The following is a 26,368-nucleotide window of genomic DNA, read 5'->3' as shown; positions in this document are numbered from 1 at the left end:
GAAGCGCTCGGATGATACCACTAACGAGTCCGGAGATGGGGAGGAAGAGGAAACGTTAGAGATTCAGCTGGATTTGGAAGATTTGCCCTCCGTCCTTCGTGGTGAAGAAGGTGCAAGCTTGGAATCAAAGTTGCAGAAACAGATTTCAAAGGTGCTCAGTTCGAAGATGCTGCAACAGTACGGATCGTCAGACGCTGAAGACGGAGAGGAGGGGAAGCAAAAGAAGGAGAAGCAAAAGAAGGGGAAAGGCAAGGGTGAGACACCAGACGAACTTGCCAAAATGTACAACAAGCTCATGGCCGGTGTCAATGGCGCTAAAGAGATCAAGGGATCGGGCAAGGTAAAAAGGGCAAAGGCGCAGCAGGGAAACAACCTCGTCCATTGAGAATGGAAAAGGTGGGTGACAGTTTGAGTGAACGCGTGAAGCGGTTCTACGATGCCAAAGAGCGAGAAGAAGGCGGTGACGGAGGCAAGAAGAAGGAGGCACCGCCTATTGCCGAGCACTTGGAGCTTTGATGGGACTCCTTGTTTTGCGCTGTTAATGTTTAGCTTCTGACTCAGATGGTGGGCGTGCTTGTGGTTTGTGCCGAGTTGATCCATGTCGAGTTGATTCGTGTCGAGTCAGATGATCCAACGTCACAGCCATGTCTGAGTGTAAGAGTTGTCACGCCATCTTCCGAAGCTGACAACGCTTTGACATGGTGTGTTGCGCTTGCCCTGCCGTAGGTCTGATTTGGTATGGAATGGTGGTTGAAAAAAACGTTGCGTGCGATCGTATCGTAACTCGTGTCTGTATATACATGGCGTGTCGGCGTCAACTGCTCGCTGTGCCTTTTGTGATGATCGTCCGGCTCTCTCGATCTATCCCCTCCTCTCCACTTCTCCATCAATCTCTTCTTCCAGCTGCTTCTTAGACGTACTTGCCAAAGAACGGAATCAAACTCTGAGCGATGGTGAAACTGAACACCAACTTTGGTCCCACAACCACACTTTTGGTGTCAAACCCTTGAAAAACGCACTGAAACCTTCATTCTTTACCATCTCCTTGATGATTTGCACACCTCCTACCTTGCTTTCAAAGTTAGCATTCTGTATTCTGGTCTTTACCACATCAAGCGGGGCGGCTACGGTGATGGAAGCGACTGAACCGCCGATGGAAGCGAAGAAGTTTTGGGTCCAGGTGGCATCTGAGTAGTTTTTCACCCGAAAATGTACTCTTTTGTGAATGCACTTCGCCGAACAGTGCGAATGAGCCTGGAGCGTTTCGGGGCTGCGGTCCAACCCCATCCGCGGTAAAGGTTTACGTTTTCGTCGGCAAGGATGCGCAAGAAACCCCTGGATCGGAATGCCTCGGGGTTGGTCTGCCTCTTAATCTTAAGTACGTCTAGGGGTAGAAGTACGATTTCTCCAATACCAGTAAGCGAGCCAGCGGTAGCAGACATGATACTCTTTCCTGCTCGTTCACCGAACAAGTTATCGAATGACTTTTTGTGGTTCGAGGTAAGGTAATCGTTAAAGTAAGGTTGACCACCGAACTTGTAGATTCGTTGAAGCACTTTGTATCCTGCAGCATAACCTAGACCGGGGAAGAGGGAGAGGAATTTGGTGGAGACGTTGGCGGAAGCTTTGTCTTTGAATACGATTTGAGTCATAGATAGACCCGTGGTTTTATTGGACATCAGTCTTTTGGCGACTGTGTCGACAGGGTGGAAGACGAGTAGTTCAGCAATGCCGGATAGACCCGAGCCGAGAAGTCGGGCTTGGGCTGATTCACGCTTCATTCCTGGAGGTGGCGACATTTCGGCGGTGAGATGATAGGAAGGGGTGGGTGAAGGTTGGTGGTGTGAAAACGAGGAAGCAAGGGGTGAGGGCGATGAGGAGATGGAGTGAATGTTGCCGAGTCAGAGACCAATGCACGGCCGCGTGAGAAGAAAGTCGGCAGCCAACGGGCGAAGAAAAAAAAAAAAAAAAAAAAGAAAAAAAAAAGTCGCTTTTTTGAGACGCGGAAACGTGAAATTATTGCCCGCACTCCTTACCCTTAACCAGTGGTTGGCGCTTCGATTCTCGATAACGTTGGATCGGCTCCTCCCAAAAAATCCCGATAACAAGTCCGAGCGATTCCGGCTATCTCACTTTTTCCTTTAGGGGGTATCAAAGTTTTTGCAATTTTAAAAACACGGGTTTTTTCGAGAGCATGTTTTTGGAGGGAATTTGAACCCCCCCCAAGGAAAAGCAGGTTTCCAAAAATGCAATGAAATCATATGGCCGATAAAATACGTAACCTAACAGTGGTCATGTTACTTGTCACTCTCATTGCTATTACCCATTGCTTGCTTATATCTTGCTTTCCTCTTCACACAATGCACTCAATGTAATGTTTCATATGGTGGTGAGAAGAATTGTATTGAACAGAAGAAGAGAGAGTGCCTGTCAGATCGAGAATGGTTGTGTCAAGACTTGCTCCTGTCTCTGAGCTGATGCACTTTGAGTCATGGCAATGTAGTCCACAGTAGTCCTCTCATGACGTCGAGACAATGCAGTAGTGTCTTCCTCATTGCACCCAGTGGATCTGAACAGCACCTGGAACAAACCCTCTCAAAGATCATGTGCAGCAGAACTTCAAAGTCTTGACACTGCATACTGTGACATTCCTTGTGTTGCAGTGGCAAGATCCAGTTCGTATTCCTGCTGATTTGTGCATCTTGTCCTCCTGAGCTCTTGTGTATCACTGGCATCAAGTTGGAGGCTTTGAACAACCTCACTCACCTCATCCTCAGAGAAAGAGGGCAACAGCAGGTTGGCAATATCAGCAGGACGGTCATATTGACTTGCAAAGGTGTGGGCAACAATGCAGGCTTGGATCATCTCGGCAGCAGTGATGTGGTCCTTGAAATGGTAGATGTTACCACAATAGCCTGTAAGGCACTGGAAGCGGTTCTTCAGGTATGCAATGGCATGTTTGACTTGTACTCAGACTCAAGAGAGCATGTAGTTGAAGTGTCAAAGGTCTTGACTCTTGTCAGCAGCAATGTGAGAGAATGGTCCAACTGTGAAGGCAGAATGGCCATATCCACCATCAACCCAGATGAACTCACCTTCATCAAGGTACAGGTGAGGCTTCTTCAGGATGTTGCTGCCTGAGGCCCAAACCTTCGAATCCTGAACACTGCCAGGCTGTCCAACAACTGATTTGACAATCCGAAGTGAGTGTGGCAGGATCACCAGTGCTACATTGATGCTGGGGAAGCCTTTGTAGCAGAAGTGCTCTTGACTGAGCACTCCTGGCTTCCAGGCAAGAGGGATGTGTGTGCCATCCACCACAAGCCAGCCCTTACCCCACTCTTCAACCCCAGTTGTATTGTGCACCCAGGCAGAAGCATGTTGTCTCTCTCCCTCTGAAGCAAACTGCATGACCTCATTGTTTAGCTCGAGGAGGCCAGCAACTGTGTGATTGGTGTATCCAACAATGCTCCCAACACCACAACCACATTGCAAAGCAGCATCATGTTCACCACCTCCATTTCCAGAATGGCCAAGTCTGTACAGAGCCACTGAAAGAATCTCTTGCACTTTGTTGAGAGACATCACACCTGAGCTGCTGTAGTTCCACCAGAAAGCCTCTGTTTGCTGGAGTCGGATGGCGAGATTGTTGAATGCTTCAGGTGACATATGAACAAGTCCATGATACATCCTATGATTGCTTGATTCATACCTGTTGAGAAGGTGGATAAGCTTATCAGCACAGCCAAGAGGAGTGCAATGTGTGATTGTGTACCTTTGCTTGCATATGAAAGTGTACAAGCAGACAAGGTGTCGTGAGAGCAGAATTGGGTCGCCATCATCGTCCAAGTTGTTGATGTCAGTGCTGCAGGAGTGCTGCACTCTGTCAGTGTTTTGGATGACCTCTGCAGGTATAGAGAGCTTGAGAGTGCAGACAATGTCAGTGAGAATTACTTGCTTGTTGCTGTAGCACACCATGGCTGGAAGGAGGAAGGGAGTTGGAGAGGGAGCATGGAGAGGGGGGATGGAGAGGGGGGATGGAGAGGGGGGATGGCAGCAAGAGCGATGCCGAAAGGTTGCAGAGTGGAGTGGTGGTAGTAATGGAAGAGGTGTGAGAGTGAAAATTTTTGTTTAAATGCTTTTGAGCTCATTATGTGACTGTGCTGCACATCATTTTTATTCACCTCATACTTGCACTCTACAGAAAAACACTCAGAAATGACTTTGCATTGAGACTGGATGATAGTACATGTAATGCTACAAGACAGGAAGATTGAATGAAGAGTCTGTGTTATTGTTGTTGTTGCTGGTGTTCTGATGAGCATCCTGTTTGACACTGGCCTGAGAAGCAAGGAGGTGCACCATCTCCATCACCATTTCATGATCACATGCATGAACACATTCATCGCGCTCTTTCTCCTCCCTCTCGTGATGCAGGTGCATCTCCTCGCACTTGGTATGCTCAGTGTCATGGGCCTGGATGCTCAAGAAGCAGGAGGGTCACTGGTTCATATGGAAGGAGCACAGGTATCGAAGATCTAGTTGATACCAGTAGAGAGCATGGTCGTAGTGCAGTCTCCATGGAGACCATGGACTCCTACAGACTCACATGCAAAGGAGGACCGAGCCCATATGCAAGGAGGGCCAGGCACAGCCATGAAGAGGACCAAGCTCAAGGAGCATGCAGATGGTTACCACTCAGGGGCTTGAGAGACAAGAGTCAAAGGAACTGTCACCGGTCAAAAGAGAAGGAGCAGTGTATAGGACACTAGCAGGCAGGTCCTGAGGAAGAGGAGCAGTGTCGAAGGAGTTGACACCAGGTCATGAGGAGGAGGAGCAGTGTCGAAGGAGTCGACACCACTCAAGAGGCACAGGGGTGCCAAGTGTCATGGGCCTGGATGCTCAAGAAGCAGGAGGGTCACTGGTTCATATGGACGGAGCACAGGTATCGAAGACCTAGTCGATACCAGTAGAGAGCATGGTCGTAGTGCAGTCTCCATGGAGACCATGGACTCCTATGGATTCACATGCAAAGGAGCACTGAGCCCATATGCGAGGAGGACCAGGCACAGCCACGAGGAGGACCAAGCTCAAAGAGCAGGCGCAGCCATGAGGAGGACCAAGCTCAGATGGTTACCACTCAGGGGCTCGAGAGACAGGAAGTCGACACAGGTCATGAGGAGGAGGAGCAGTGTCGAAGGAGTCGACACAGGTCATGAGGAGGAGGAGCAGTGTCGAAGGAGTCGACACCACTCAAGAGGCACAGGGGTGCCAAGCAGGAGAGGCCCCTGAGCAGTACTCGATGAAGAAAGTACCCTCTGGAGAGAGAGCAGGAGCAGCATCGCTGGCGATGCTGTGAAGAGGTATATAACCATGCTTTCTCATCATCATAGGTCGAGTGGATCCCCATCCACTCTACTCACCATACAACTAGTCAATACTTTAGAAACACAAGTACTCATTAGTTACAGTCAGCATAGCAGCAATCTATCAAGGTTGCTCCTCATCGTAGTGTGTGTGTTGTATCACCACTACCTGACGTCCGAAGGCGCCCATAGCAGGTTAGCGGTCCGGATATAGATAGAACCGAAGGCAGTAGTCCACTGCGGTCCGGGGATCACTTCAAAGCATCAAGTCAACACACTGGACACTCGTGTTGACGCCACCAACCTTATCACCAACACCATCAACCTCATTATCATTGACATCACCAATCTTATCATCAACACCATCAACCTCATTATCATCGACATCACCAATCTCATCACCAACACCATCAACCTCATCATCATCAACACCCACACCAGACCTTGGTGTCATCATAACACTGATATTGATTGTGCCGAGCTACCCCTGAACGGAGTGTCCACAGAGGTCAGCCGAAACCTACGATAGTATATACAACAAACGCCACCTGCTGTCACTGCACAACTTGATAGTCACCGAGTATCTCGAGACAATAGCTGTCGCACAGTTTGATAGTCACCGAGTATCTCGACAGACCGACCTGGGTTTCAGGCGCGAGACCCCTGACATTAGAGTGGATCGTTCAAGCAGCTCCTCACGATCACCATGATGGACCCAGACCTCAACAATAAGCTCGATAGACTACTCACTCTATTGGAAGCACAGCTAGAGCTTACCAGACAGGGTCATCGAGAGGAATGATTACAACGAGCTCAACTGGGTAGGGAGGAGACAATGGACCTCTCTCACTCGGAAGACCAAGCAGGAGGAGGAGATGAGTCTATGATAGGAGACCCACATACTCCTACTCCGGCTCCACGACCAAGACGATCAGTCTCATTCAACCTGGATGAGCAGGAGGACATCAACTACGAGAAGTATGCTTCACCTACTGGGCCAAGATATGTCAAGACTAAGCTGGACCCCTACAGCAGGACTAGGACGGATCCTTACCCCCTGGACCACGAGGAGGATACCAGCATCATGGCAGAGCTTAACCGGTCAAAGCCCATCGCCACCCCCTTTCCAAAGTTCAATCCCCGAGACATGGAGATCTTCATTCTAGAAGCCGAAGCATGGTTTAAGTTCAACCAGGTGTATGAGCAGTCTAGGATGATCAATCACATGGGTGCTCAACTGGAAGGGACAGCAAGAGAGTGGTGGACCTCCAAGCTCCGTATTGATAGAGCTAGAGAAGGAAGGTTGTTCAATGATTGGCACTACTTCACAGAGCGACTGTTAGAGCAGTTCAACCCACGCAATGCTAGGATGGAGGCATACAACAAGCTGTTGGCTCTCAGACTCACAAGTGATGCTCCTGGTGCCGCCACACGTCATGTAGAGCGGTTCAGAGACTTGGAGGGACAGGTCAACCTAGATGACAACGAGCTAGTGATTGATCTCTTCAGAGGAAGTCTCACTCGCAGCATACAGGAGAAGTTTGAGAGGAATCCACCTGGGAAGAGATGGGAGTGGTATCGAGAGGTTGAGGAGATCGATCGACAGAGGATGCTACTACAGCAGTCCTCGGCTAGACACTCACTTCCAAATGCCACGTCACCTCCACTAAGAACTGGGTCTCGGCCAAATCAAAGTTCGATCCCCATCCGACAACCCACTCAACCTTATCCAGCTCGATCACCATCACAAGCAACTACACAAGCAACTATACAAAACCTAAACCGACCCCTTCCTCATCATCCCACCCAACCCTCGAAGCAAGGAAGCCCTGCTCCATCAGGTATCAACACCTGTCATGTATGCAAGGGTATCGGCCATTGGGCCAGAGACTGCCCCAGCAGGAGGGTAGACCCTCTTAGCTCTCGACCCATGGGACCAAAGGTTATGGTCACCACAGCAGACCCCTTCGAGGAGGCCACCGACTCAGGAGATGGCCACACAGGCAGCACTGAGACGGGTGACCCCGAGGCCATGGACCTCAGCTCATACCAGCAACCCATGGACCCCGATCACGAGGAGGAGCACAATGATGATGACGACGAGGGAAACGTCAGTGGGGTGATGCACTGATGGCATGCATTGCTCTACAAACCTCCTCGCCATCACTCTGTATATATCAAGATTGTCAAGTATGTTTCTCTACCAGTGGAGGCAAAGCAGTACTGGAGCTCTCTGGAATGGTTCAAGACCATCCTGCTCGGATACTAGCTGATACCGGTGCTAGTTTGTCCATAGTCTCAGATTCTTTCATTAGTAAGTACCAAATACCCACAAAACCCATAAAAACAAGATCGATCCATGGTGTCACCGGGCACCAACTCTCCATCAATAGTTCTGCGAGCATGCAGGTATCTATTGGTACACACAATCTGGGTGTGGTCGAAGCTTCAGTGGCCGACACTGCGGACTATGACCTCATCCTGGGGTTCACTGAGCTACGGAGGCTCAAACCCACCATACAATGGGATACGGGCCAGCTGGAGTTCAAGACTCAGGAGCAGGACCGACTCCCTAGGAGACCCCCTGAAGCAGCAAGAGCAGGGGACCTAACCATGAGGAGACCAACCCTTCATGGTAACAAGTTTGTCTCAGCAGAGCGCATACTACGAGCAGCTCTGGAAGATGGACCCATAGGGTTCATGCTGTTAGAGGAGCCACCATCATCACTCCCAGCCTTTGGTTTTGTACCTACAGGCGCAGACAAAGGAGTCGAGATGGAGGTGGAGGTAGATAAGGTGGTGACGGCTGCAGACATACCAAAGCCATACCAACACCTGCGAGATGTGTTTGATGAGGTGGAAGCAGACAAGCTGCCCCATCATACCGAGCATGATCTCCACCTCGAGTTGATAGAAGGAGGGAAGCCACCTCAAGGGCCCCTATACCTTAAGGGACCCAAGGAGATGTCCGAGTTGAGGAGATACTTGGATGAGAACCTCGAGAAGGGGTTCATAAGACCATCGAAGAGCCCGGCACGATCACCAGTGCTCTTCGTACCAAAGAAGGATGGAGGTCTCAGACTCTGTGTGGACTACAGAGGTCTCAACGAGATCACTGTCAAGAACAGGGCACCATTGCCCCTCATCGAGGAGCAGCTGTTCTTACTCAGGAAGGCAAGGATCTATACCAAGCTAGACCTTAGAGCAGCATACAACCTCATCCGGATTGCTAAAGGAGATGAATGGAAGACAGCTTTTGGCACTCAGTTGGGACTCTATGAGTACCTAGTGATGCCCTTTGGCCTAGCCAATGCTCCGGCTCACTTCCAGTCATTCATCAATGACATCTTCCAAGACATCATTGGGATATATGTGGTAGTATACCTAGATGACTTCCTGATCTTCAGTGACACTGAAGAAGCACATGTGAAGCATGTCACTGAGGTCCTCGCTTGCTTAAGGAGCAACAGGCTCTTTGCTAAGCTGTCTAAGTGTGAGTTCCACACCAAGACAGTTGAGTTCCTGGGGTACATCATCAAGCCAACGGGCATAGAGATGGACCCAGAAAAGGTGCGCACTGTCAAGGAGTGGCCAATGCCAGAGTCAATCCATGACATCCAGAGGTTCCTGGGTTTTGCCAACTTCTATCGAAGGTTCATAGCCCACTTTGCTCGCATAGCCAAGCCCTTGACAGCACTGGTAAAGCCTATAGAACGGTTCAAGAAGTTCGAGCTACCAGAGGAGGCCCAACAGGCCTTCCACAAGCTCATCCAGGCCTTCACATCAGCAGGAGTGCTTCAGCACTTCGACTACCACCTTCCAACAAGGTTGGAGACTGATGCAAGTGACTTTGCTATAGCAGGAGTACTCAAGCAGGAGCATGAAGGACGATGGCATCCAGTGGCCTTCTACTCTAGGAAGATGTCTTCTGCCGAGAAGAACTATGAGATCCATGATAAGGAGCTCCTAGCTGTGGTCGCCTGCCTCACTCAGTGGCGACACATGCTAGCTGGACTACCGAACCAACTGGTCATCCTCACTGACCATGAAGCCCTCAAGTACTTCAAGTCACAGAGACGCATCACAGGTCGACAAGCTCGATGGGCAATACTACTAGCAGACTTCGACTTCATATTGCAGTATCGACCAGGAGACAAAGGTGGTGAACCCGATGCTCTCACCAGAAGGACAGACATGCAACCAGCTGGTGAAGAGCAGGATCACAATGTGAGGCAACTACTGCCTCCTTGAGTGTTCAAGGAGACAGCAGACCATGACTCACTCCTAGTGGCCCCCATGATCTCGATGGAGTCCATAGCATCAAAAGGTCTCAGAGACCTGGTCAAGATCTTCCAGCCCTTAGACCAAGAGCTACAGGAGATACATAGGACGAAGCCCTTCGAGGTCAGGGACAACCTATGGTACAGTGGAGGAAGGTTGGTTATCCCCAAAGTGATCATGCCAGGGAGGACCAACAACCGACACTCAAGGAGTGCCAAAGAGGTAGATGGACAGTCTCTCTCTGTAGAGCATCTGCGATTCATGGTGATGACCCAATGCCATGATGGTATTACTGCTGGACATGTAGGAAGAGATGCTACCATCAAGGCAGCTCAACGACATTACTGGTGGCCAAACATGACAGCTTGGATTGCAGACTATGTAGCAAGTTGCCCTGTATGTGCTAGGTACAAAGCTCCTCATCATCATCCATATGGTTTGCTACAGCCACTAGCAACACCAGACAGGCCCTGGGGCTCCATATCCCTCGACTTCATTGAAGGACTACCACCATCAAAGAAGTATGACTCCAAGACCTATGACTCTATCCTAGTCATCGTCGACAGGTTAACCAAGTTTGCCATACTAGCTCCAACCCATAAGACAGTCACAGCCAAACAGACTGCAGTATTGCTATATGGACACATGGTTAGACTCTTCGGATATCCAGATCACATGGTCTCGGACCGAGGCAGGCAGTTCATATCAGGAGCATGGAAGGCATTTGCAGAGCAAATGGGTGTGAAGCACTCACTTAGCACGGCCTACCATCCTCAAACTGATGGTCAGACAGAGAGAGTCAATCAGGTCATAGAGCAATATCTCAGGATGTACTGCAACTATGAGCAGAATGACTGGGCCAACCTGCTGGACACTGCAGCCTTTGTATACAACAACACGGTCCACAACAGCATTGGTGTCTCACCATTCTTTGCATGCTATGGATGGAACCCCAAAGCTCATCCTGACATCCCTCAACGACTAGGAGTCAATGATCCAGGTCGCTTCGAGTACCTCATGGATGGAAAGGAGCGTTGCAAGTACCTCCAGGAGCAGATCAGAGAGGCACAACGTAGATCAGTAAACCAGTATAACAGGAAGCACAAGGACATCGAGTTTAAGGTGGGTGATATGGTCTATATCAACCGACGAAACTGGAAGACAAGGAGACCCACACCCAAGTTAGACACCCGGTTTGCAGGACCCTACCCAGTTCAGGAACGGGTAGGACGCCGAGCTTATCGAATCACATTGCCAGCAAACCTTAGGGTGCATGATGTGTTCCATGTCTCCATGCTCGAGCCAGCAAGAACAAGTTCTCTTCCTCAACGTGCTGAACAGCCCACCATACCATCACTTCCAGATGAGGACCTCGACTTCGAAGTCGAAGCACTCATCGACAAGCGTTCACACAATGGGACTACGGAGTACAAGGTGTTGTGGAGAGGGTACTCAGAGGAAGCTGCTTCATGGGAACCAGTAGAGAACCTCAACTGTCCCGACCTCATCCAGGAGTATGAGGTGTCGGAGGGGGGACGAGTGAGTAGACAGAGTGGAGAGAGGAGGAGAGAACAGGAGGAGTAGAGAGAGGAAGAGGAAGGAGGATGACGTTGAGAGAAGGAGGAAGGATGATGTTGGCGATGTTGTCAAGGAGGAGGAGTCAGCATGAACCAGACCAGAGCATGCCTCGACGGAGCTCGGCTCTTAAGAGGGGGGTAGTGTCATGGGCCTGGATGCTCAAGAAGCAGGAGGGTCATGGGTTCATATGGAAGGAACACAGGTATCGAAGACCTAGTCGACACCAGTAGAGAGCATGGTCGTAGTGCAGTCTCCATGGAGACCATGGACTCCTATGGACTCACATGCAAAGGAGGGCCAAGCACAGCCACGAGGAGGACCAAGCTCAAGGAGCAGGCACAGCCACGAGGAGGACCAAGCTCAAGGAGCAGGCACAGCCACGAAGAGGACCAAGCTCAAGGAGCATGCAGATGGTTACCACTCAGGGGCTCGAGAGACAAGAGCCAAAGGAACTGTCACTGATCAAAGGAGGAGGAGCAGTGTCGAAGGAGTCGACACCAGGTCATGAGGAGGAGGAGCAGTGTCGAAGGAGTCGACACAGCTCAAGAGGCACAGGGGTGCCAAGCAGGAGAGGCCCCTGAGCAGTACTCGATGAAGAAGGTACTCTCTGGAGAGAGAGCAGGAGCAGCATCGCTGGCGATGCTGAGAAGAGGTATATAACCATGCTTTCTCATCAATAGGTCGAGTGGATCCTCATCCACTCTACTCACCATAACTAGTTATCACTTCAGCATAAGTATACATTAGTTTCAGTCAGCATAGCAGCAATCTATCAAGGTTGCTCCTCATCGTAGTGTGTGTGTTGTATCACCACTACCTGACGTCCGAAGGCGCCCATAGCAGGTTAGCGGTCCGGATATAGATAGAACCGAAGGCAGTAGTCCACTGCGGTCCGGGGATCACTTCAAGCATCAAGTCAACACACTGGACACTCGTGTTGACGCCACCAACCTTATCACCAACACCATCAACCTCATTATCATCGACGCCACCAACCTTACCATCAACACCATCAACCTCATCATCATCAACACCCACACCAGACCTTGGTGTCATCATAACATTGATATTGATTGTGCCGAGCTACCCCTGAACGGAGTGTCCACAGAGGTCAGCCGAAACCTACGATAGTATATACAACAAACGCCACCTGCTGTCACTGCACAACTTGATAGTCACCGAGTATCTCGAGACAATAGCTGTCGCACAGTTTGATAGTCACCGAGTATCTCGACAGACCGACCTGGGTTTCAGGCGCGAGACCCCTGACAGGTTGCTCCTCATCATAGTGTGTGTGTTGTATCACCACTACCTGACATCCATAGGCACCCCATAGCAGGTTAGCAGTCCGGATATAGATAGAACCGAAGGCAGTAGTCCACTGCAGTCCAGGGATCACTTCAAGTGTCAAAGTCAACACACTGGACACTCGTGTTGACACCACCAACCTTATCACCAACACCATCAACCTCATTATCATCAACACTCACCAACCTTATCACCAATGTCATCAACCTCATCATCATCAACACTCACACCAGACCTTGGTGTCATCATAACTGAAGCATTGATATTGATCATGCCGAGCTACCCCTGAATGGAGTGTCCACAGAGGTCAGCCGAAACCTAGATAGTATATACAACGAATGCCACCTGCTGTCACTGTGCAACTTGATAGTCACTGATACCGAGACAATAGCTGTCGCACAGTTTGATAGTCACCGAGTATCTCGACAGACCGACCTGGGTTTCAGGCGCGAGACCCCTGACACTCAGCCTCCAGTATTTTCTCGCGTCTGGTGCATTCCTGTTCAAGCTGCAGGCGGATCTGAAGGGTATCAATGGAAGAACGATAGAAAGCTTCAGCAAGTGTGTCACACTTGTGATCAAGGGTGTCAGGGGTCTCGCGCCTGAAACCCAGGTCGGTCTGTCGAGATACTCAGTGACTATCAAACTGTGTGACAGCTATTGTCTCGGTATCAGTGACTATCAGGTTGTGCAGTGACAACAGGTGGCGTTCGTTGTATATACTATCTAGGTTTCGGCTGACCTCTGTGGACACTCCATTCAGGGGTAGCTCGGCACGATCAATATCAATGCTATGATGACACCAAGGTCTGGTGTGAGTGTTGATGATGATGAGGTTGATGACGTTGGTGATAAGGTTGGTGGGTGTTGATGATAATGAGGTTGATGGTGTTGGTGATAAGGTTGGTGGCGTCAACACGAGTGTCCAGTGTGTTGACTTGATGCTTGAAGTGATCCCTGGACTGCAGTGGACTACTGCCTTCAGTTCTATCTTCATCTGGACCGCTAACCTGCTATAGGCACCTTTGGATGTCAGGTAGTGGTGATACAACACACACACTACGATGAGGAGCAACCTTGATAGATTGCTGCTATGCTGACTGTAACTAATGAGTACTTGTGTTTCTAAAGTATTGACTAGTTGTATGGTGAGTAGAGTGGATGAGGATCCACTCAACCTATGATGATGAGAAAGCATGGTTATATACCTCTTCACAGCATCGCCAGCAATGCTGCTCCTGCTCTCTCTCCAGAGAGTACCTTCTTCATCGAGTACTGCTCAGGGGCCTCTCCTGCTTGGCACCCCTGTGCCTCTTGAGTGGTGTCGACTCCTTCGACACTGCTCCTCCTCCTTGCTATCTTGCTGCTTGTTTGGCGCCCCTGTGCCTCCTTAATGGTGTCAACTCCTTTGACACTGCTCCTCCTCCTCATGACCTGGTGTCGACTCCTTTGACACTGCTCCTTCTCCTTTGATCAGTGACAGTTCCTTTGGCTCTTGTCTCTCGAGCCCCTGAGTGGTAACCATCTGCATGCTCCTTGAGCTTGGTCCTCTTCGTGGCTGTGCCTGCTCCTTGAGCTTGGTCCTCCTCATGGCTGTGCTTGGCCCTCCTCACATATGGCTCAGTCCTCCTTTGCATGTGAGTCCGTAGAAGTCCATGGTCTCCATGGAGACTGCACTACAACCATGCTCTCTACTGGTATCAACTAGATCTTCGATACCTGTGCTCCTTCCATATGAACCAGTGACCCTCCTGCTTCTTGAACATCCAGGCCCATGACAATGTGGAGTGATAAAAAAACCGCGTTTTCGCAAACATGCCTCCTGAGCTGCATTTTTGAAAATGCGGTTTTTTTTTTTCCCTTTGCAGAGCTTATGTAAGCTTTTGCGTTTTTTTGAAAAACGCGCTCTTGAAAAAACCTGGGTTTTTAAAAACGCAAAAACTTTGATACCCCCTTTTCGTAGGCTTGTGATGTGTTAATCGAGATCCCGATCCCGATCTTGATCCCGCCCTCTAGCGCTTGTGCGGCATCGATTTATCAAATCGGGCACTGCAATCCTCCTGACACCATCACTGCATTCCAATCGACACCTCGATCAGAGTACCGCTCCTCCCTCGCGCTTGTCAAGGGTAGGCAAGCCAATTGATGGTCAGTCTACAAAAGGAGGAAATGAGATAGGAGTGGGCTGTCGACATGGGGGGAGGGGGGTTAAAGATCGGCGATGATAGTATCACGTGATGCCCCTGCTCCATTTTCTTTTTTTTCTTTTTTGTTTTGGCGTTCTGCTCCAGCCAAGTTTCTTCCAAACCTAAGCTGTTCACTTTTCCGTCCCTTGCTCTTTATCTCTCCTCCTTCCTCTCACCATCTACGACGTCTCTTTCTATGGATCTCGCCTCTACATATCGACTCATCAGCATTTCGCAGCTTCTGGCTCTGCTGGTATCGTAGCGGCGTTCTGCAGAGGCTGGTGTTCAGCGTGGTTGACGTCGCAGATGCTATCCAGGAATTGTAAGTGTTTCGCCAATCAACAGCTTCTCTCTCTCCTCTTCTCATCAAGCACCATCACCCGACTAAAGCGAAGCAAAAAGCAAGCAAAAAGCAAGCAAAAAGCAAGCAAAAAACACAGATGGTCAAGGACACTCAAATGATGATAATATCCCATTATCACTCAGAGCCTCATCACCTAGGATCTACCAATCCACCGATGGGGCAAGGAGTCAACGAGTTTACATTTAGTCATAGTTACACTGATTTACAAAGAGTCCAACCGTCATACTTCAACATCGGGCTATACACCCTTAGTCGATTTTTGGCCGAGCTAGGGAGGGGAGAGAAAAGAGAGAAGCGTCAATGCCTCGGATCTGCAAGCAGTAGCTGACCCTTTTGCTTCTTCGTTCCTCGCTTTTTCGTCGATGATAGCTTCACGCAGAGTAATGGTCAGATGAGGCTCGAATTACGATAGACTGATTGTGCACAGACTTGGAGCTCTAGTGAACATGTGATACTGAGATTGAGCTTCAAAACCAAACTATACAAGAAGCGATCCTTACACCTTCATAAACCTAAACAACTCGCTCAACTTTACATACCTTCTACCATTTCTCGCCAGATACTTGTCCACCGTCTTATGCAACGTCTCTAGTTCTCTCTTATTCACGTCTAATACTGCTGTTACTTCATCCTGCCATACCTTCGCACTCGCTGTCACTCCTCCACCTCCCCCGCCAACCTTTTCTTTTATCCTCCCCACATCGAAAAGACTCTCGAGGTAAACCAACTGGTCATAGAGCTGCTTATCCTTATACACAGGCTCTACTCTTCCACGACAAGCGAGGTGCGAGCCTGTGTTGGAAGTTGCGTCTAGTAAGGCGGCTGATTTCGAGTCGTGTACTGCGAGACAACGTTTAGCGTAGACGGAAGCCATACGTGTTCGGGAGGCGCAGTTGCGGTCCGAACATTCCGTCCACCCGGCGTAGTAGCGGGAGATGTGGGTGCGGATGGATAGTTCGAGTTGAATAGTGACTGTGGCGAGGGGGAGGGGAAGGGAACAGGTGGCGTTTGTGCAGCGGATGCCGCTGGTGGAGATTGCGTTGCGGGTTTCTTCCTTAGTGTTGGTAGCGTCCGTGAGGATGCGGGGGGTGGTTGAGGTGGGACGGTGTGCAGGGCCAAGGAAGGTGGAGCGTTGGCGACAGGAGGGGCAGGTGAGAGTAAGTGGTTCGCATTGAGCGAATCTGACTTGGTCAGGGATTTGCGAGTCGAGGGTTGCGAATTCTGTCTCTCCCGCTCCTACTCCAGCACCAGCAGAGGAAGTGGTGGAATGCGAATACTTGGTAGGATCCAATCCCAAACATTCCGCCAATCTCGATCGGTCGGTACCTTCGATACTCTCACACAACCTTTCCACAGGTGGGAGGAGTTGAAGGGCGAGATAGTGTTCGTAGTCGACCTTGAGTTCGCTATCCTTCCTCCTGAGTTCGTCTGGATGATGTGCGCGTTCGGCTTGAGCTGTCTTACTGGACGAACTACCGTCTTCACCCAAACAGAAGATGTAAGGAATCACATCCCCCATCCTTGCACTACCACCACGTTGTTTCATCCTCAACGCCACCTGGACGTGCGGTTGAGACTTTACGTCTGGGTAGTCCTCCGGATTCTTACCCAGCCTCTTGTAGATAATCAAGTCATCCAGCGCAACTTCTCCGGTCTTGATCTTGGTCGACATCGCTGAAAGATACTCGTGAATATGTTCCACCACAATCTCTGTCGGCTGTCCCGACAGAATCTGATCCAGCACATAGTTCGAAACGTTCTTACTCAACGCGCAGTACTCTCTCCTCTTCATATCCAAACCCTTGATCTCTGTCGTCCTCTTTCCATCTTCATCCACCAACACCGCCGCATACTTTTTCTTCTGCAGCAACAACATCCTCTCGAAGACACCATCAATATCGATCTCCAACAACCTATATCTCTCATTTACGCTCTTCTTAAACTCCTGCCCAATCCTCAACGCCTCTTTGTACTCGGTAGCATTGGTGTTGATCATCACACTATCCGTGTCACCATAGATCACGTCTAGCAGCATCGACTCGGCGAGATCTTTGGTGGCAGTGAGGATCTCACGACCTTTGAACGTGGTGAGGGCGGCGAGTGGACGGGCGTAGAATCGGGAGTTTTCGAATCCGAGACAACCGTACATCGAGTTGGCGGTGAGTTTTAGAGCCAGCTGCTTGATGTTCCACTGCATAAGTTGAGATGCGGTTGCGGATTTGTCTTTCATGAGAGATTTGACTTGGCGACGACGGGCGACGAGTTGGGCGATGATGCGGGGAAGAACGCCTTGGTCGACGTCGGACGAGGGGATGTCGGGGATTTTGTCCACATCTACAGCGGCGGCGGTAGGAAAAGTGCTGTCGGATCCATCCTCTCCAGTAGCAGCGGCGGTGGAGGAGGCGGAAATGCCTTCGTCCTCGAGTCCTTGAGTAGGCGGACGTTCAACAGTAGTGAAATCGATATTGAACTCTTGAATGATCGAAGGGTAAAGGGAGTTAAAGTCCATCACCAAGATGTACTTGTCCCACAACCCGCGTTTGGGTTCAAACACCAAACCACCTTTGAACTTGTCCTTCTTACTTGACACCACCGATGCAGCAGCATTATTGACGCCACCTGCGTTCTTAGCTTTGGCTTTGGCTTTGAGTTCCGCCGCTTGCTGAATCTGTTTCTTCTCCCAAGCTGAGATCTTATCAGGGCAGATGTACTTTTGACGATGGAAATCGTGGAGCAGAATGTACTCGTTTCGCTCTGCACGACCTCCGTTCAGCGTCTTATTCCAACTATTACCTGCCAGATTGGTCAGCTGCTTGGTAAGGGGCAAGATCTGAACTTTGGCCGCGATGGCCATCTGGAAGAACGTATCCACTTCGCAGTGGCGTACGAATGTTAGCAACCGCTCGGGTGAGGGGGCGAGCGAGTCAAAGAAGGAAGCGGTTTCTTCGGGGTCGATGTCTTCACGTTGGATCTTGAGATGGGTTCCGCACATTTCGGTTAAAGACCAGGTGGTGGATGTGATCATCGACTTTCCGTTGTCCGAAGCAAGATCGCAAACGAGTCGACCAGCGAGAATTTTCAAGTTCATCCCTTGCTTCAACTTGGGCCATTTAGGTCGACGGAATCGACCAACGCGAGACCAATGCTCGGCACGCAGATCCTTCATGCGATGCAAGAGGACGTCGAGGGATACACCGTTGAACTCGTGCCCCACGATCACGTCCGGATCGGCATTGTGAATCTGAGCAAGAAGCGCGTTGAGAAGCATACGCTCGTACTTGAGTGTGTGGATCTTGATCTTTCCCTTGCGCGCTTCCGCTTCAAATCCAGGAGGGAACATGTTACCGAGTGGACGAACCGCAGTAAAGACCGAGCAAGGCAACTGCTCCGGGGGAGTGGGATCTTCAATCTGGTGATCGGTCCATGTTCTCGCGCTGACAGCGACGAGCTCTTGCTTGTTCTCCTTATGGTTGACGACCGTGCGAATAGCAAGCGACATGACGGTGAGAGGCGGAGTCTCACGCGGCGAAGTCGTATCAGCATCCGAAATGGGTGAGATGTCCTTAGGATCGTCGATCGAGACTTCCATCTTACACCACGAGATGGGTGTTGAGCCTTCAGCAATGCTTGCGTTTTGGATCTTGAGCCAGCTAGGACCGAAGATGCGACGCTTGACCACCAGCAGCTCGAACGGAGAGGTGTTGGTGCCGAAAGCTTTGCTGAAGGTTCGGCCTTTGAAGTCAAAGGGGAGTTGAGGTTCGTCAAAGCCATAGCGAATCTTCATATAGTTAGATTCGGCGGGGACACCGGCTTGCTCGAAGGCGTACTTGCGAGTGACCCACTTGGAGAGGAATCGTTTGATGCCGTGCTTGGCAGAGAGGTCTTCGAACTCGTCATAGATCTCGTCTTCACCGACGACGCGGTCGGTTTCGTGAGTATTCTCAAACAGTTTGCTGCGGGGGAGGAGGAAGATGCATCGCTCGATGCCGTTCACTGTCAAGCAGCAGGAGACGTAGCGCCCCGAATCCTTGTCTTTGACCTTGCCGACGAGGTAGACGACGCCGTTCTCGCCCTCGAGATAGTCGAGCCAGTAGAAGAAGAGCGACTTGTCTTGCTCAAAAGCCTTGACTTTGCCTGCTGAAGGGGTCGCGTTCCCGGTTGCGATCTTGGTCGCGCCGTTGGCAGCAGCAGGTGTAGGTGTTGCTGGCTCGACATTCTTCATTAGATCAGTGTGCACCTTTTGCCAGCTGCTTCGGCTGGCGGGAGTCGTGTTCTGCTTCTTCACCGCAGCAATCGGGGTAGCGGAAGAAGAGGATGCCGAGGGTGTCTTGTTATCAGCTTCGAGCTTGGCCGGTCGCGGTGTCGACAGAGCAGCTGTTGCAGCTGGCTTGGTGCGAGACGCCTGCCCGCGAGCATAGACCGACTCGGCAGGCAACGAGCCGACCTCAACACGTCGCACTGCAAGATCTTCGTTTTCGTCATCACTAAAGGCAAGAGCGTCGTTGCTCAAACCAGCGGCTCGCTTGGATGGATGACTGATAAAGACGTCTGCATCTGCGTCGCCGAGACCGAGACTGCCAATGCGACTCGGCAGACCTTTGGGACCACGAAGCTTCTTGTTAGATGTGGGCAGGTCATCATCAAGTTCAAAGATGGGGTCGGAACCAAGGTTTGGACCCCAAGGCGGTGTGTCGCTGCCGCTGACGTGTACGTGAGGCTCAGGATTGTCGCTGGACGGGTGTGCAGAGTCGCTGGTTGGAGCACCAGAGGAAGGGCTGGTGAAGCCGTTGCTGGCGCCCATCGAACCAGAAGCACGGAAACGAGAGAAGGCGCTCTCTTGGTTTTGCTTGCGCTTTTTTGAAAGTGAGGATGAGAGACGGTTGGCGGGAGAGGGACTTGCTGGATCGTGGGACGAGGTAGAAGCCTGAGCACCAAACTCATCGAGGTTACCCATGAGGTTGGCCATGAAGTCGTCCTCCTTCTCTTTGCTGACGGAAGGACGGTAGGCGTCGAGTGCAGCCGAACGCAATCTCTGCGCATCTCGAGCACGACTTGCGCCGAGGTCATTGGAAAGACCGCTGGGACCAGCCTTGCGTTGCTTGCTGAACGCGGCTGTGAGGCTTGACTTCTGGTATGCTGAAGAAGAGGCATGAGCCCCTTTGAGCTTGGAACGTGCCTTGGTACCCTTCTTCGGCTTGCGCTTGCCTGTACGCTCAAAGTATTCCTGTTCATTTTCGGTGTCTTGGTCCTCGTCGTCATCTCCTCGTACTCGGTCGTCCCACTCGTCCTGACCGTGGTCGACGTAACCTGAGCCGTCATCGTCTTCGATAAAGTCGTTGTCCATGATGCGTCCTCGGAGGATGGATCGATACTCGTCTTCGGAGACTTGGTCATAGATGGCATCGTCGTCATCTGAGAGGTCTGCAGAGGTAGCGTTCTGCAGCAGTTTGGAAGGGCGAGCACATGGGTGGTCAGCGTCCATGATCATGGGCTCAAGTATGCCGTGAGTCTGGTGGGGGTACGTACTGTGGGTGCAAGGCCATCGCGCTTAGCCTTAAGCGCCGCGAGGGCGTTCAGCTTCTTGGCTTTGGATGACATGGCTGCGAGCTATGTAGTTGGGTGTGTGTGAAAGGGGCATATGAGGGCAGCTATGGCCTACTTCCGGTGGAGGACAGTTGCGCTCCTGCCTTCGATGTTAATATGCTTGAAGCAGTTCCTCTGGCTGTCTGGATGTCTGGATTTGGTTTTGCGATGCTCGAAGCTCTAATGGTGGCGAATGGATGTGGTGGTGGAGTGATGCTGTCTATCGGGAAGATAAGCTGAGAGATGGAGCAGATGATGAAGAGCAGGAAAGCAACAGCTGCTGCGAGAGCCAAGAAACAACTTTCTCCACGCTGTGAGAAGTTGACTCTTTCGCGCTGTTGCTCAGCAGCCAACAAAACGCGCTTTTGGCGTGTTGTGCTTTCGTGTAAATTGAGAAAACGAGTTGAAGATGCGTCGGCATCTCAAGCAAGATGCACATGTTACGGCCGAGACATTGAGACACGGGAGGCTCACGTAAGCGAGAAGTACAATGAGGTACGTAATTGTTGTCATGGTGACAGCACAGTGGCACCCGGTATCATAGCAACACAGGAGTACAAATGAAGAGACACATCCTGCCTCGAATAGGACCAGAGCAGTGAATGGAGTATATATATGTGTTTGTCATTCAGTCTCACACCATGAAAACCAAGCATTACATAGAACATACAGCTGTGGTAAAAGGGAGTCTGATCGTGACCCCGATAACGCTGTATATTAATTGTTATCTTCATTTGATTAAGAGTCTGAAGAAGCTATCACCGAGCTAACCGAAAACTCGCCGACAACCATGGTAGAAGACACCGAAACGAGGACCAAAGGAAGCAGAAAAGGCAAGAACACCCAGGTTCGGGTCGACAATAATGCCACGAGCGAGAACGAGCTGGAGGCCATCAACGATGAAGCCGACGAAGACACCGATTCCGACTCCAACTTTGATGATGGCGACAAACGATATAACTTTCGCACCCTAGCAAAGCTCCTCGAACCCGTGCCAAAGCTCACGTCACGAAACTATCATAGCTGGAGTGCTCACGTGAAATCTTTCCTCCGATCCGTGCCTCATGCGATGAAACATCTCGAGGGAACGTACGACAAGAAACACCCGAAATGGAGCCGCTCCCTCGACGATGCTTTAATCAACGCCCTGCGTGGAACAATCGACACTACCGGAGAACACAATGTAAATTACCTCGTTCTAGATGTAATCAAGGAGTACCTTACTTTCAACCAAGTATGGAGAAAGATCGAAAACAGCCTCACGAATGAAGCCACCAAGACGTCTTACAGACTTGCGCTTATCTCGCAACTCAACGATACAAAGATGTTTAACTCGGACGCCAGAAAGCTAATTCAAGAGATCCGGTCCATACAAACTGAAAGCAGTCTCCTCAGCAAACCATTCGCCGATGATACATTGTTCTCGGCTCTGCAGAAATGCACGATCCGGCATCCGGTGTACAAGGAGACGGTTGCCACCGTCCATCAAATCGATTTCAACGCCCTTGCTACCGCACTAAGCATCCAGCAGACTGCTGTTGAGAGCGTCCCCGCACAAAGGATCGACCCTCAACAAGCCAGTGCTAGAACCGCCGGCAACGACGATCAAAACGAACGGGCCGGAGAGACCGAAGCCGAAGCCGACAACAGCCACGCGAGCTCGAGGAACGCAAGCAAATCACGCCGAATCCGATGCTGGGTCTGCAAGCGACCGGGACATGGTATCAGTCAATGCGACGCCTTGGTTACCATTCCCAAGGACTCCCCCCTCGCTGAACCTAAATAGGAAGCGTGGTGCTCCCTCACCCTCCCAATAAAATGGCAGGACCCCTCGAACACAAAAGAAACAGCTCATTGGATCTTGGACTCGGGGGCGAGTTACCATATGGTGAACGACTACAGCATGCTCATCCACCCGAGAACTTGCCAAAAGCGGATAATTACCGCCGGAAGCGAGGTCTTGGAAGCAGCAGCTATAGGAGATGCAAGCATATCAACAGATTACGGGGAAATCTCTCTGCAAAATGTATTGTATGTAAAGCACCTTAATGTTAACCTTCTGTCAACAAATTCATTAACAGATGAAGGAGCACGAGTGATATTGGACACAACCGGCGGCCAAATTTTTCTAACAAACGGCATGACACTTAAGATTGCAAAGAATCGCGAGCGAGGACTTCTGGAGTTCCGAGGCGACACATGGCAAGAAAGCGCGATGGCCACATCAGCACCATTGTTTGAAGGTGTTGATGAGGAGTTCGAGCATATTGAGAATGAGCCGAAAGTTTCAAAGCAACAACTATGGCATGAGCGTCTCAGGCACCCAGGAAGAGATAAAGCTAAGGTGATCACAACCAAGTTAAAGGATAAGCATACCATGAAATTGGATCCAAACACCGCTCTGACATGTGAGCAGTGCATACGATCCAAGAGCACAAGCGCTCGGATGGGGAAAGGTAGCGGCGAAAGAGCCGTGGGGCCCCTGGATCTTATCCACGTCGATCTAATAATAGACTCGTCCCACGTGACAGAGTACACATGCACGTTGGTGCTGGTCGACGATCATAGCAAGTATGTGTATGCACAGCCATTGACACGAAAGAGTCATGCCTTTATGCAACTTAAAAGGATTGTTTCGTTCCTGGAGACACAGACGGATCGGAAGCTAAAAGCGATCCGATCCGATCAAGGAACGGAATGGAAAAGCAATGATGCATTAGAATGGTCTTTAGAAAAGGGCATAGAGTGGCAAACCACCGTAGGGTACAACAGCAAACAAAATGGACGGGTAGAAAGAATGAACAGGACCCTTGGAGAGAAGATGAGAACGTTGCTAATGCAGAGGAGACTACCGAAGAAGTTCTGGCCATATGCGATCAGAGCTGCGGCGTTCAAAATAAACCTCACCCCGAGCGTTGATAATGAATTCCCTTATCAAGCGATGTTTGGCAAGTCGCCGGAACGAGCTTTAAAGCTCCTACGAGTGTTTGGTTGTCTGGCATGGGTAAACGTACCCAAAGTTAAACGGGACAACAAGAAACTGGACCAGCGAGCCGTCGCATCCATTTTCTTAGGGTACAGTCTAGAAAGGAAGGGCTGGCTCTTCTACAGCCCGGACTACAATCCGAACATCTTCTGGAGCAACTCAGCAAAATTCATGGAATCAAAGTGCTGGTCAGACAGAACAGAGTGGCGACCGGTTGACACAAAGGCACCCCCAATGATGATGACAGAGGAGAATTTCGAAGATCTAGGATACAACAAAGAAAATATATTCGACGAAACAGATGAAGAGCCACTACAAGAATACATGGATATGGAGACAGACTCGGAAGAAAGATTAAGCAAAGGAACAGCGGAGGTGATGGAACAAGGACCAATCGCCGAAACTCAAATTGACAGCGAATTCTATGGACTCGTAGCGACGCGACCGGAACGGAGAAAGAACCTGGACCCAACCATACATGAAGCAATGAGTGGAAAGGACAGAAAGCACTGGGAGGAGGCCATGCGAAAGGAGCTGGATGGATTGGAGGCGATGGGCACATGGGAGATAGTCGACCTCCCAAAGGGTGCAAATACCATCCACACACGTTGGGTACTCAAGATCAAAACCAATGCAAACCTTGTGCCAACAAAGTTCAAAGCCTGGCTCGTGGCACGAGGTTTCACTCAATGCGAGGGCATCGACTATACAGAGGTCTTCGCACCAGTAGCACCCATCCAATCCATTCGAGGGGTGATCGCTGTCGCAGCAGTACGAGATTGGGAAATGGATTCTATTGACGTAAAGCAAGCGTACCTGAACTCCACTATACACCATGATGTATACCTCAAGCCCCCAGTAGGAATCGAAATACCACCCGGAAAAGTGTTGAAGGTAGTGAAAGGACTGTACGGTCTGAAACAATCGGGCCGAGAATGGAACATTGAGTTAGACTCACATCTCCGGACGATCGGATTCCATTGCATGCCGAGCGCACCATGCCTATACTCAAGAGGGACAGGTGACAAGATCACAATCATCACAGCATACGTGGACGACATGCTAATAACATCACCCAGTTGTGATGAAGTAGACCGTGCAAAGCGAGAGATCATGGACAAATGGGAGACGCAAGACAACGGAAGAATCAAAGAATTTCTGGGTATCAAGATCACACGTGATAGAAGACAGAGGAGGATATCTCTGGGTCTAACGGCATACATTAAGGAAATGGTGAACAAATGGTTAGGAGGAGCAAACGAGAAATCTTGGGTACCCATGCTGAGTGTAGCGAACGTCGCCGGAGGCGAGCGATGTGAACCTCAGCGAGCAAAGAAGTATCAAGAATTGGTCGGCCAACTATTATGGGTCTCCAACACAGCCCGACCAGATATTGCCTTTGCCGTCGGCGTATTGGCGCGATATATGTCGATCCCGATCGACAGTGCATGGAAGGCAGCCATCCACGTGGTAAAGTACCTGAACCAAACGAACGAATATCAGCTGCACCTAGGAGGGGAGACAAACGAGCACTCGGATACACCGGTAACGACGTATACCGACGCAAACTGGGCATCCGACCCCACAAATGGACGAAGAAGCACCTCGGGGTCGATAACATATGTATATGGGTGTCCAGTGAGTTGGAAATCACACGTTCAGAAGTGTGTGGCATTGTCGGCAGTCGAAGCAGAGTTTGTCGCCGCTTCCGAAGCGGTGCGAGAAACCTTATTCTTCTCATATTTGCTCCGGGATTTGGAGACCACGGACGTTCGGCCCGTACTATACACAGATAGCCAGGGGTGCATACAGGTGAGTAAAGACCCAGCCAAACATTGGAAGTTAAAGCACATCGACACACGGTATCATTTCATTCGCGATCACATGCAAGAGGGCAATGTGGAAATCAAATATGTCGGAATGGCAAACAACGTTGCAGATGTCTTGACAAAACCCTTACAGGGTCTTAACACCTCACGATTGGCTAGGATGATAGGACTGGAGATCCTGCCAAAGGGGGGAGTTGAAGATGCGTCGGCATCTCAAGCAAGATGCACATGTTACGGCCGAGACATTGAGACACGGGAGGCTCACGTAAGTGAGAAGTACAATGAGGTACGTAATTGTTGTCATGGTGACAGCACAGTGGCACCCGGTATCATAGCAACACAGGAGTACAAATGAAGAGACACATCCTGCCTCGAATAGGACCAGAGCAGTGAATGGAGTATATATATGTGTTTGTCATTCAGTCTCACACCATGAAAACCAAGCATTACATAGAACATACGGCTGTGGTAAAAGGGAGTCTGATCGTGACCCCGATAACGCCATATATTAATTGTTATCTTCATTTAAACGGCAGCCAACTTGCAGCATTCAAAAAAGTTGAAGTAGATAAAGCCGCACAAAGCGTGGAGACAGTGAAGGTAGTGCTTACGGCCGAGTAAAAGGCCTGAACATCTTAGCACGGACCACATGTGTCACAACCTACTCAAGGCAAATGCTTTGTTATGCTCTGCAGTCAATGCGGCTCTCCGCCACTCTTCTTTTGTATATATAGACTCCTAGCTCTCTCTCTCTCTCTCTCTCCTACTATCATCATCAACTAGACGCCTCAACTCCAACCACTGATGACTGACTCCAATGCACTGACGAATGACTTCAACATACTGACGAAGGACCTCAACTGATTAAGAGTCTGACACTCAACGCA

At 50.3% G+C, this 26,368-nt stretch overlaps 4 protein-coding genes across 4 annotated transcripts; 1 reads left to right on the top strand and 3 right to left on the bottom strand.

Annotated features, from left to right (window-relative positions):
• Positions 1–1,199: 1,199 nt before the first annotated feature.
• On the bottom strand, positions 1,200–1,799 carry UHO2_07409 (putative GGC1 - Protein of the mitochondrial carrier family (MCF); the record flags this gene model as incomplete). The annotated part of the gene is made up of 1 exon (XM_041556620.1): positions 1,200–1,799. One exon carries the CDS (start codon positions 1,797–1,799, stop codon positions 1,200–1,202), a length of 600 nt encoding a protein of 199 aa, XP_041412554.1.
• A 631-nt stretch (positions 1,800–2,430) lies between these two features.
• UHO2_07408 (uncharacterized protein) lies at positions 2,431–3,978 on the bottom strand (the record flags this gene model as incomplete). Its single annotated transcript, XM_041556619.1, has 3 exons — positions 2,431–2,580; positions 2,767–2,915; positions 3,096–3,978. 3 exons carry the CDS (start codon positions 3,976–3,978, stop codon positions 2,431–2,433), a joined length of 1,182 nt encoding a protein of 393 aa, XP_041412553.1.
• A 2,223-nt stretch (positions 3,979–6,201) lies between these two features.
• Positions 6,202–7,497, top strand: UHO2_07407 (uncharacterized protein; the record flags this gene model as incomplete). Its single annotated transcript, XM_041556618.1, has 1 exon — positions 6,202–7,497. One exon carries the CDS (start codon positions 6,202–6,204, stop codon positions 7,495–7,497), a length of 1,296 nt encoding a protein of 431 aa, XP_041412552.1.
• Positions 7,498–15,579: 8,082 nt separating this feature from the next.
• On the bottom strand, positions 15,580–20,681 carry UHO2_07406 (related to POL1 - DNA-directed DNA polymerase alpha, 180 KD subunit; the record flags this gene model as incomplete). The annotated part of the gene is made up of 2 exons (XM_041556617.1): positions 15,580–20,520; positions 20,610–20,681. The coding sequence occupies 2 exons, from the start codon at positions 20,679–20,681 to the stop codon at positions 15,580–15,582; spliced, it is 5,013 nt and encodes a 1,670-aa protein (XP_041412551.1).
• Between the last annotated feature and the right edge of the window lie 5,687 nt (positions 20,682–26,368).

Source organism: Ustilago hordei, assembly GCF_900519145.1.
Source record: "Ustilago hordei strain Uho2 genome assembly, contig: UHO2_contig_27, whole genome shotgun sequence".
In the NCBI taxonomy this organism is placed as follows: domain Eukaryota; kingdom Fungi; phylum Basidiomycota; class Ustilaginomycetes; order Ustilaginales; family Ustilaginaceae; genus Ustilago; species Ustilago hordei.
This window is presented reverse-complemented; position numbering and strand designations above follow the sequence as displayed.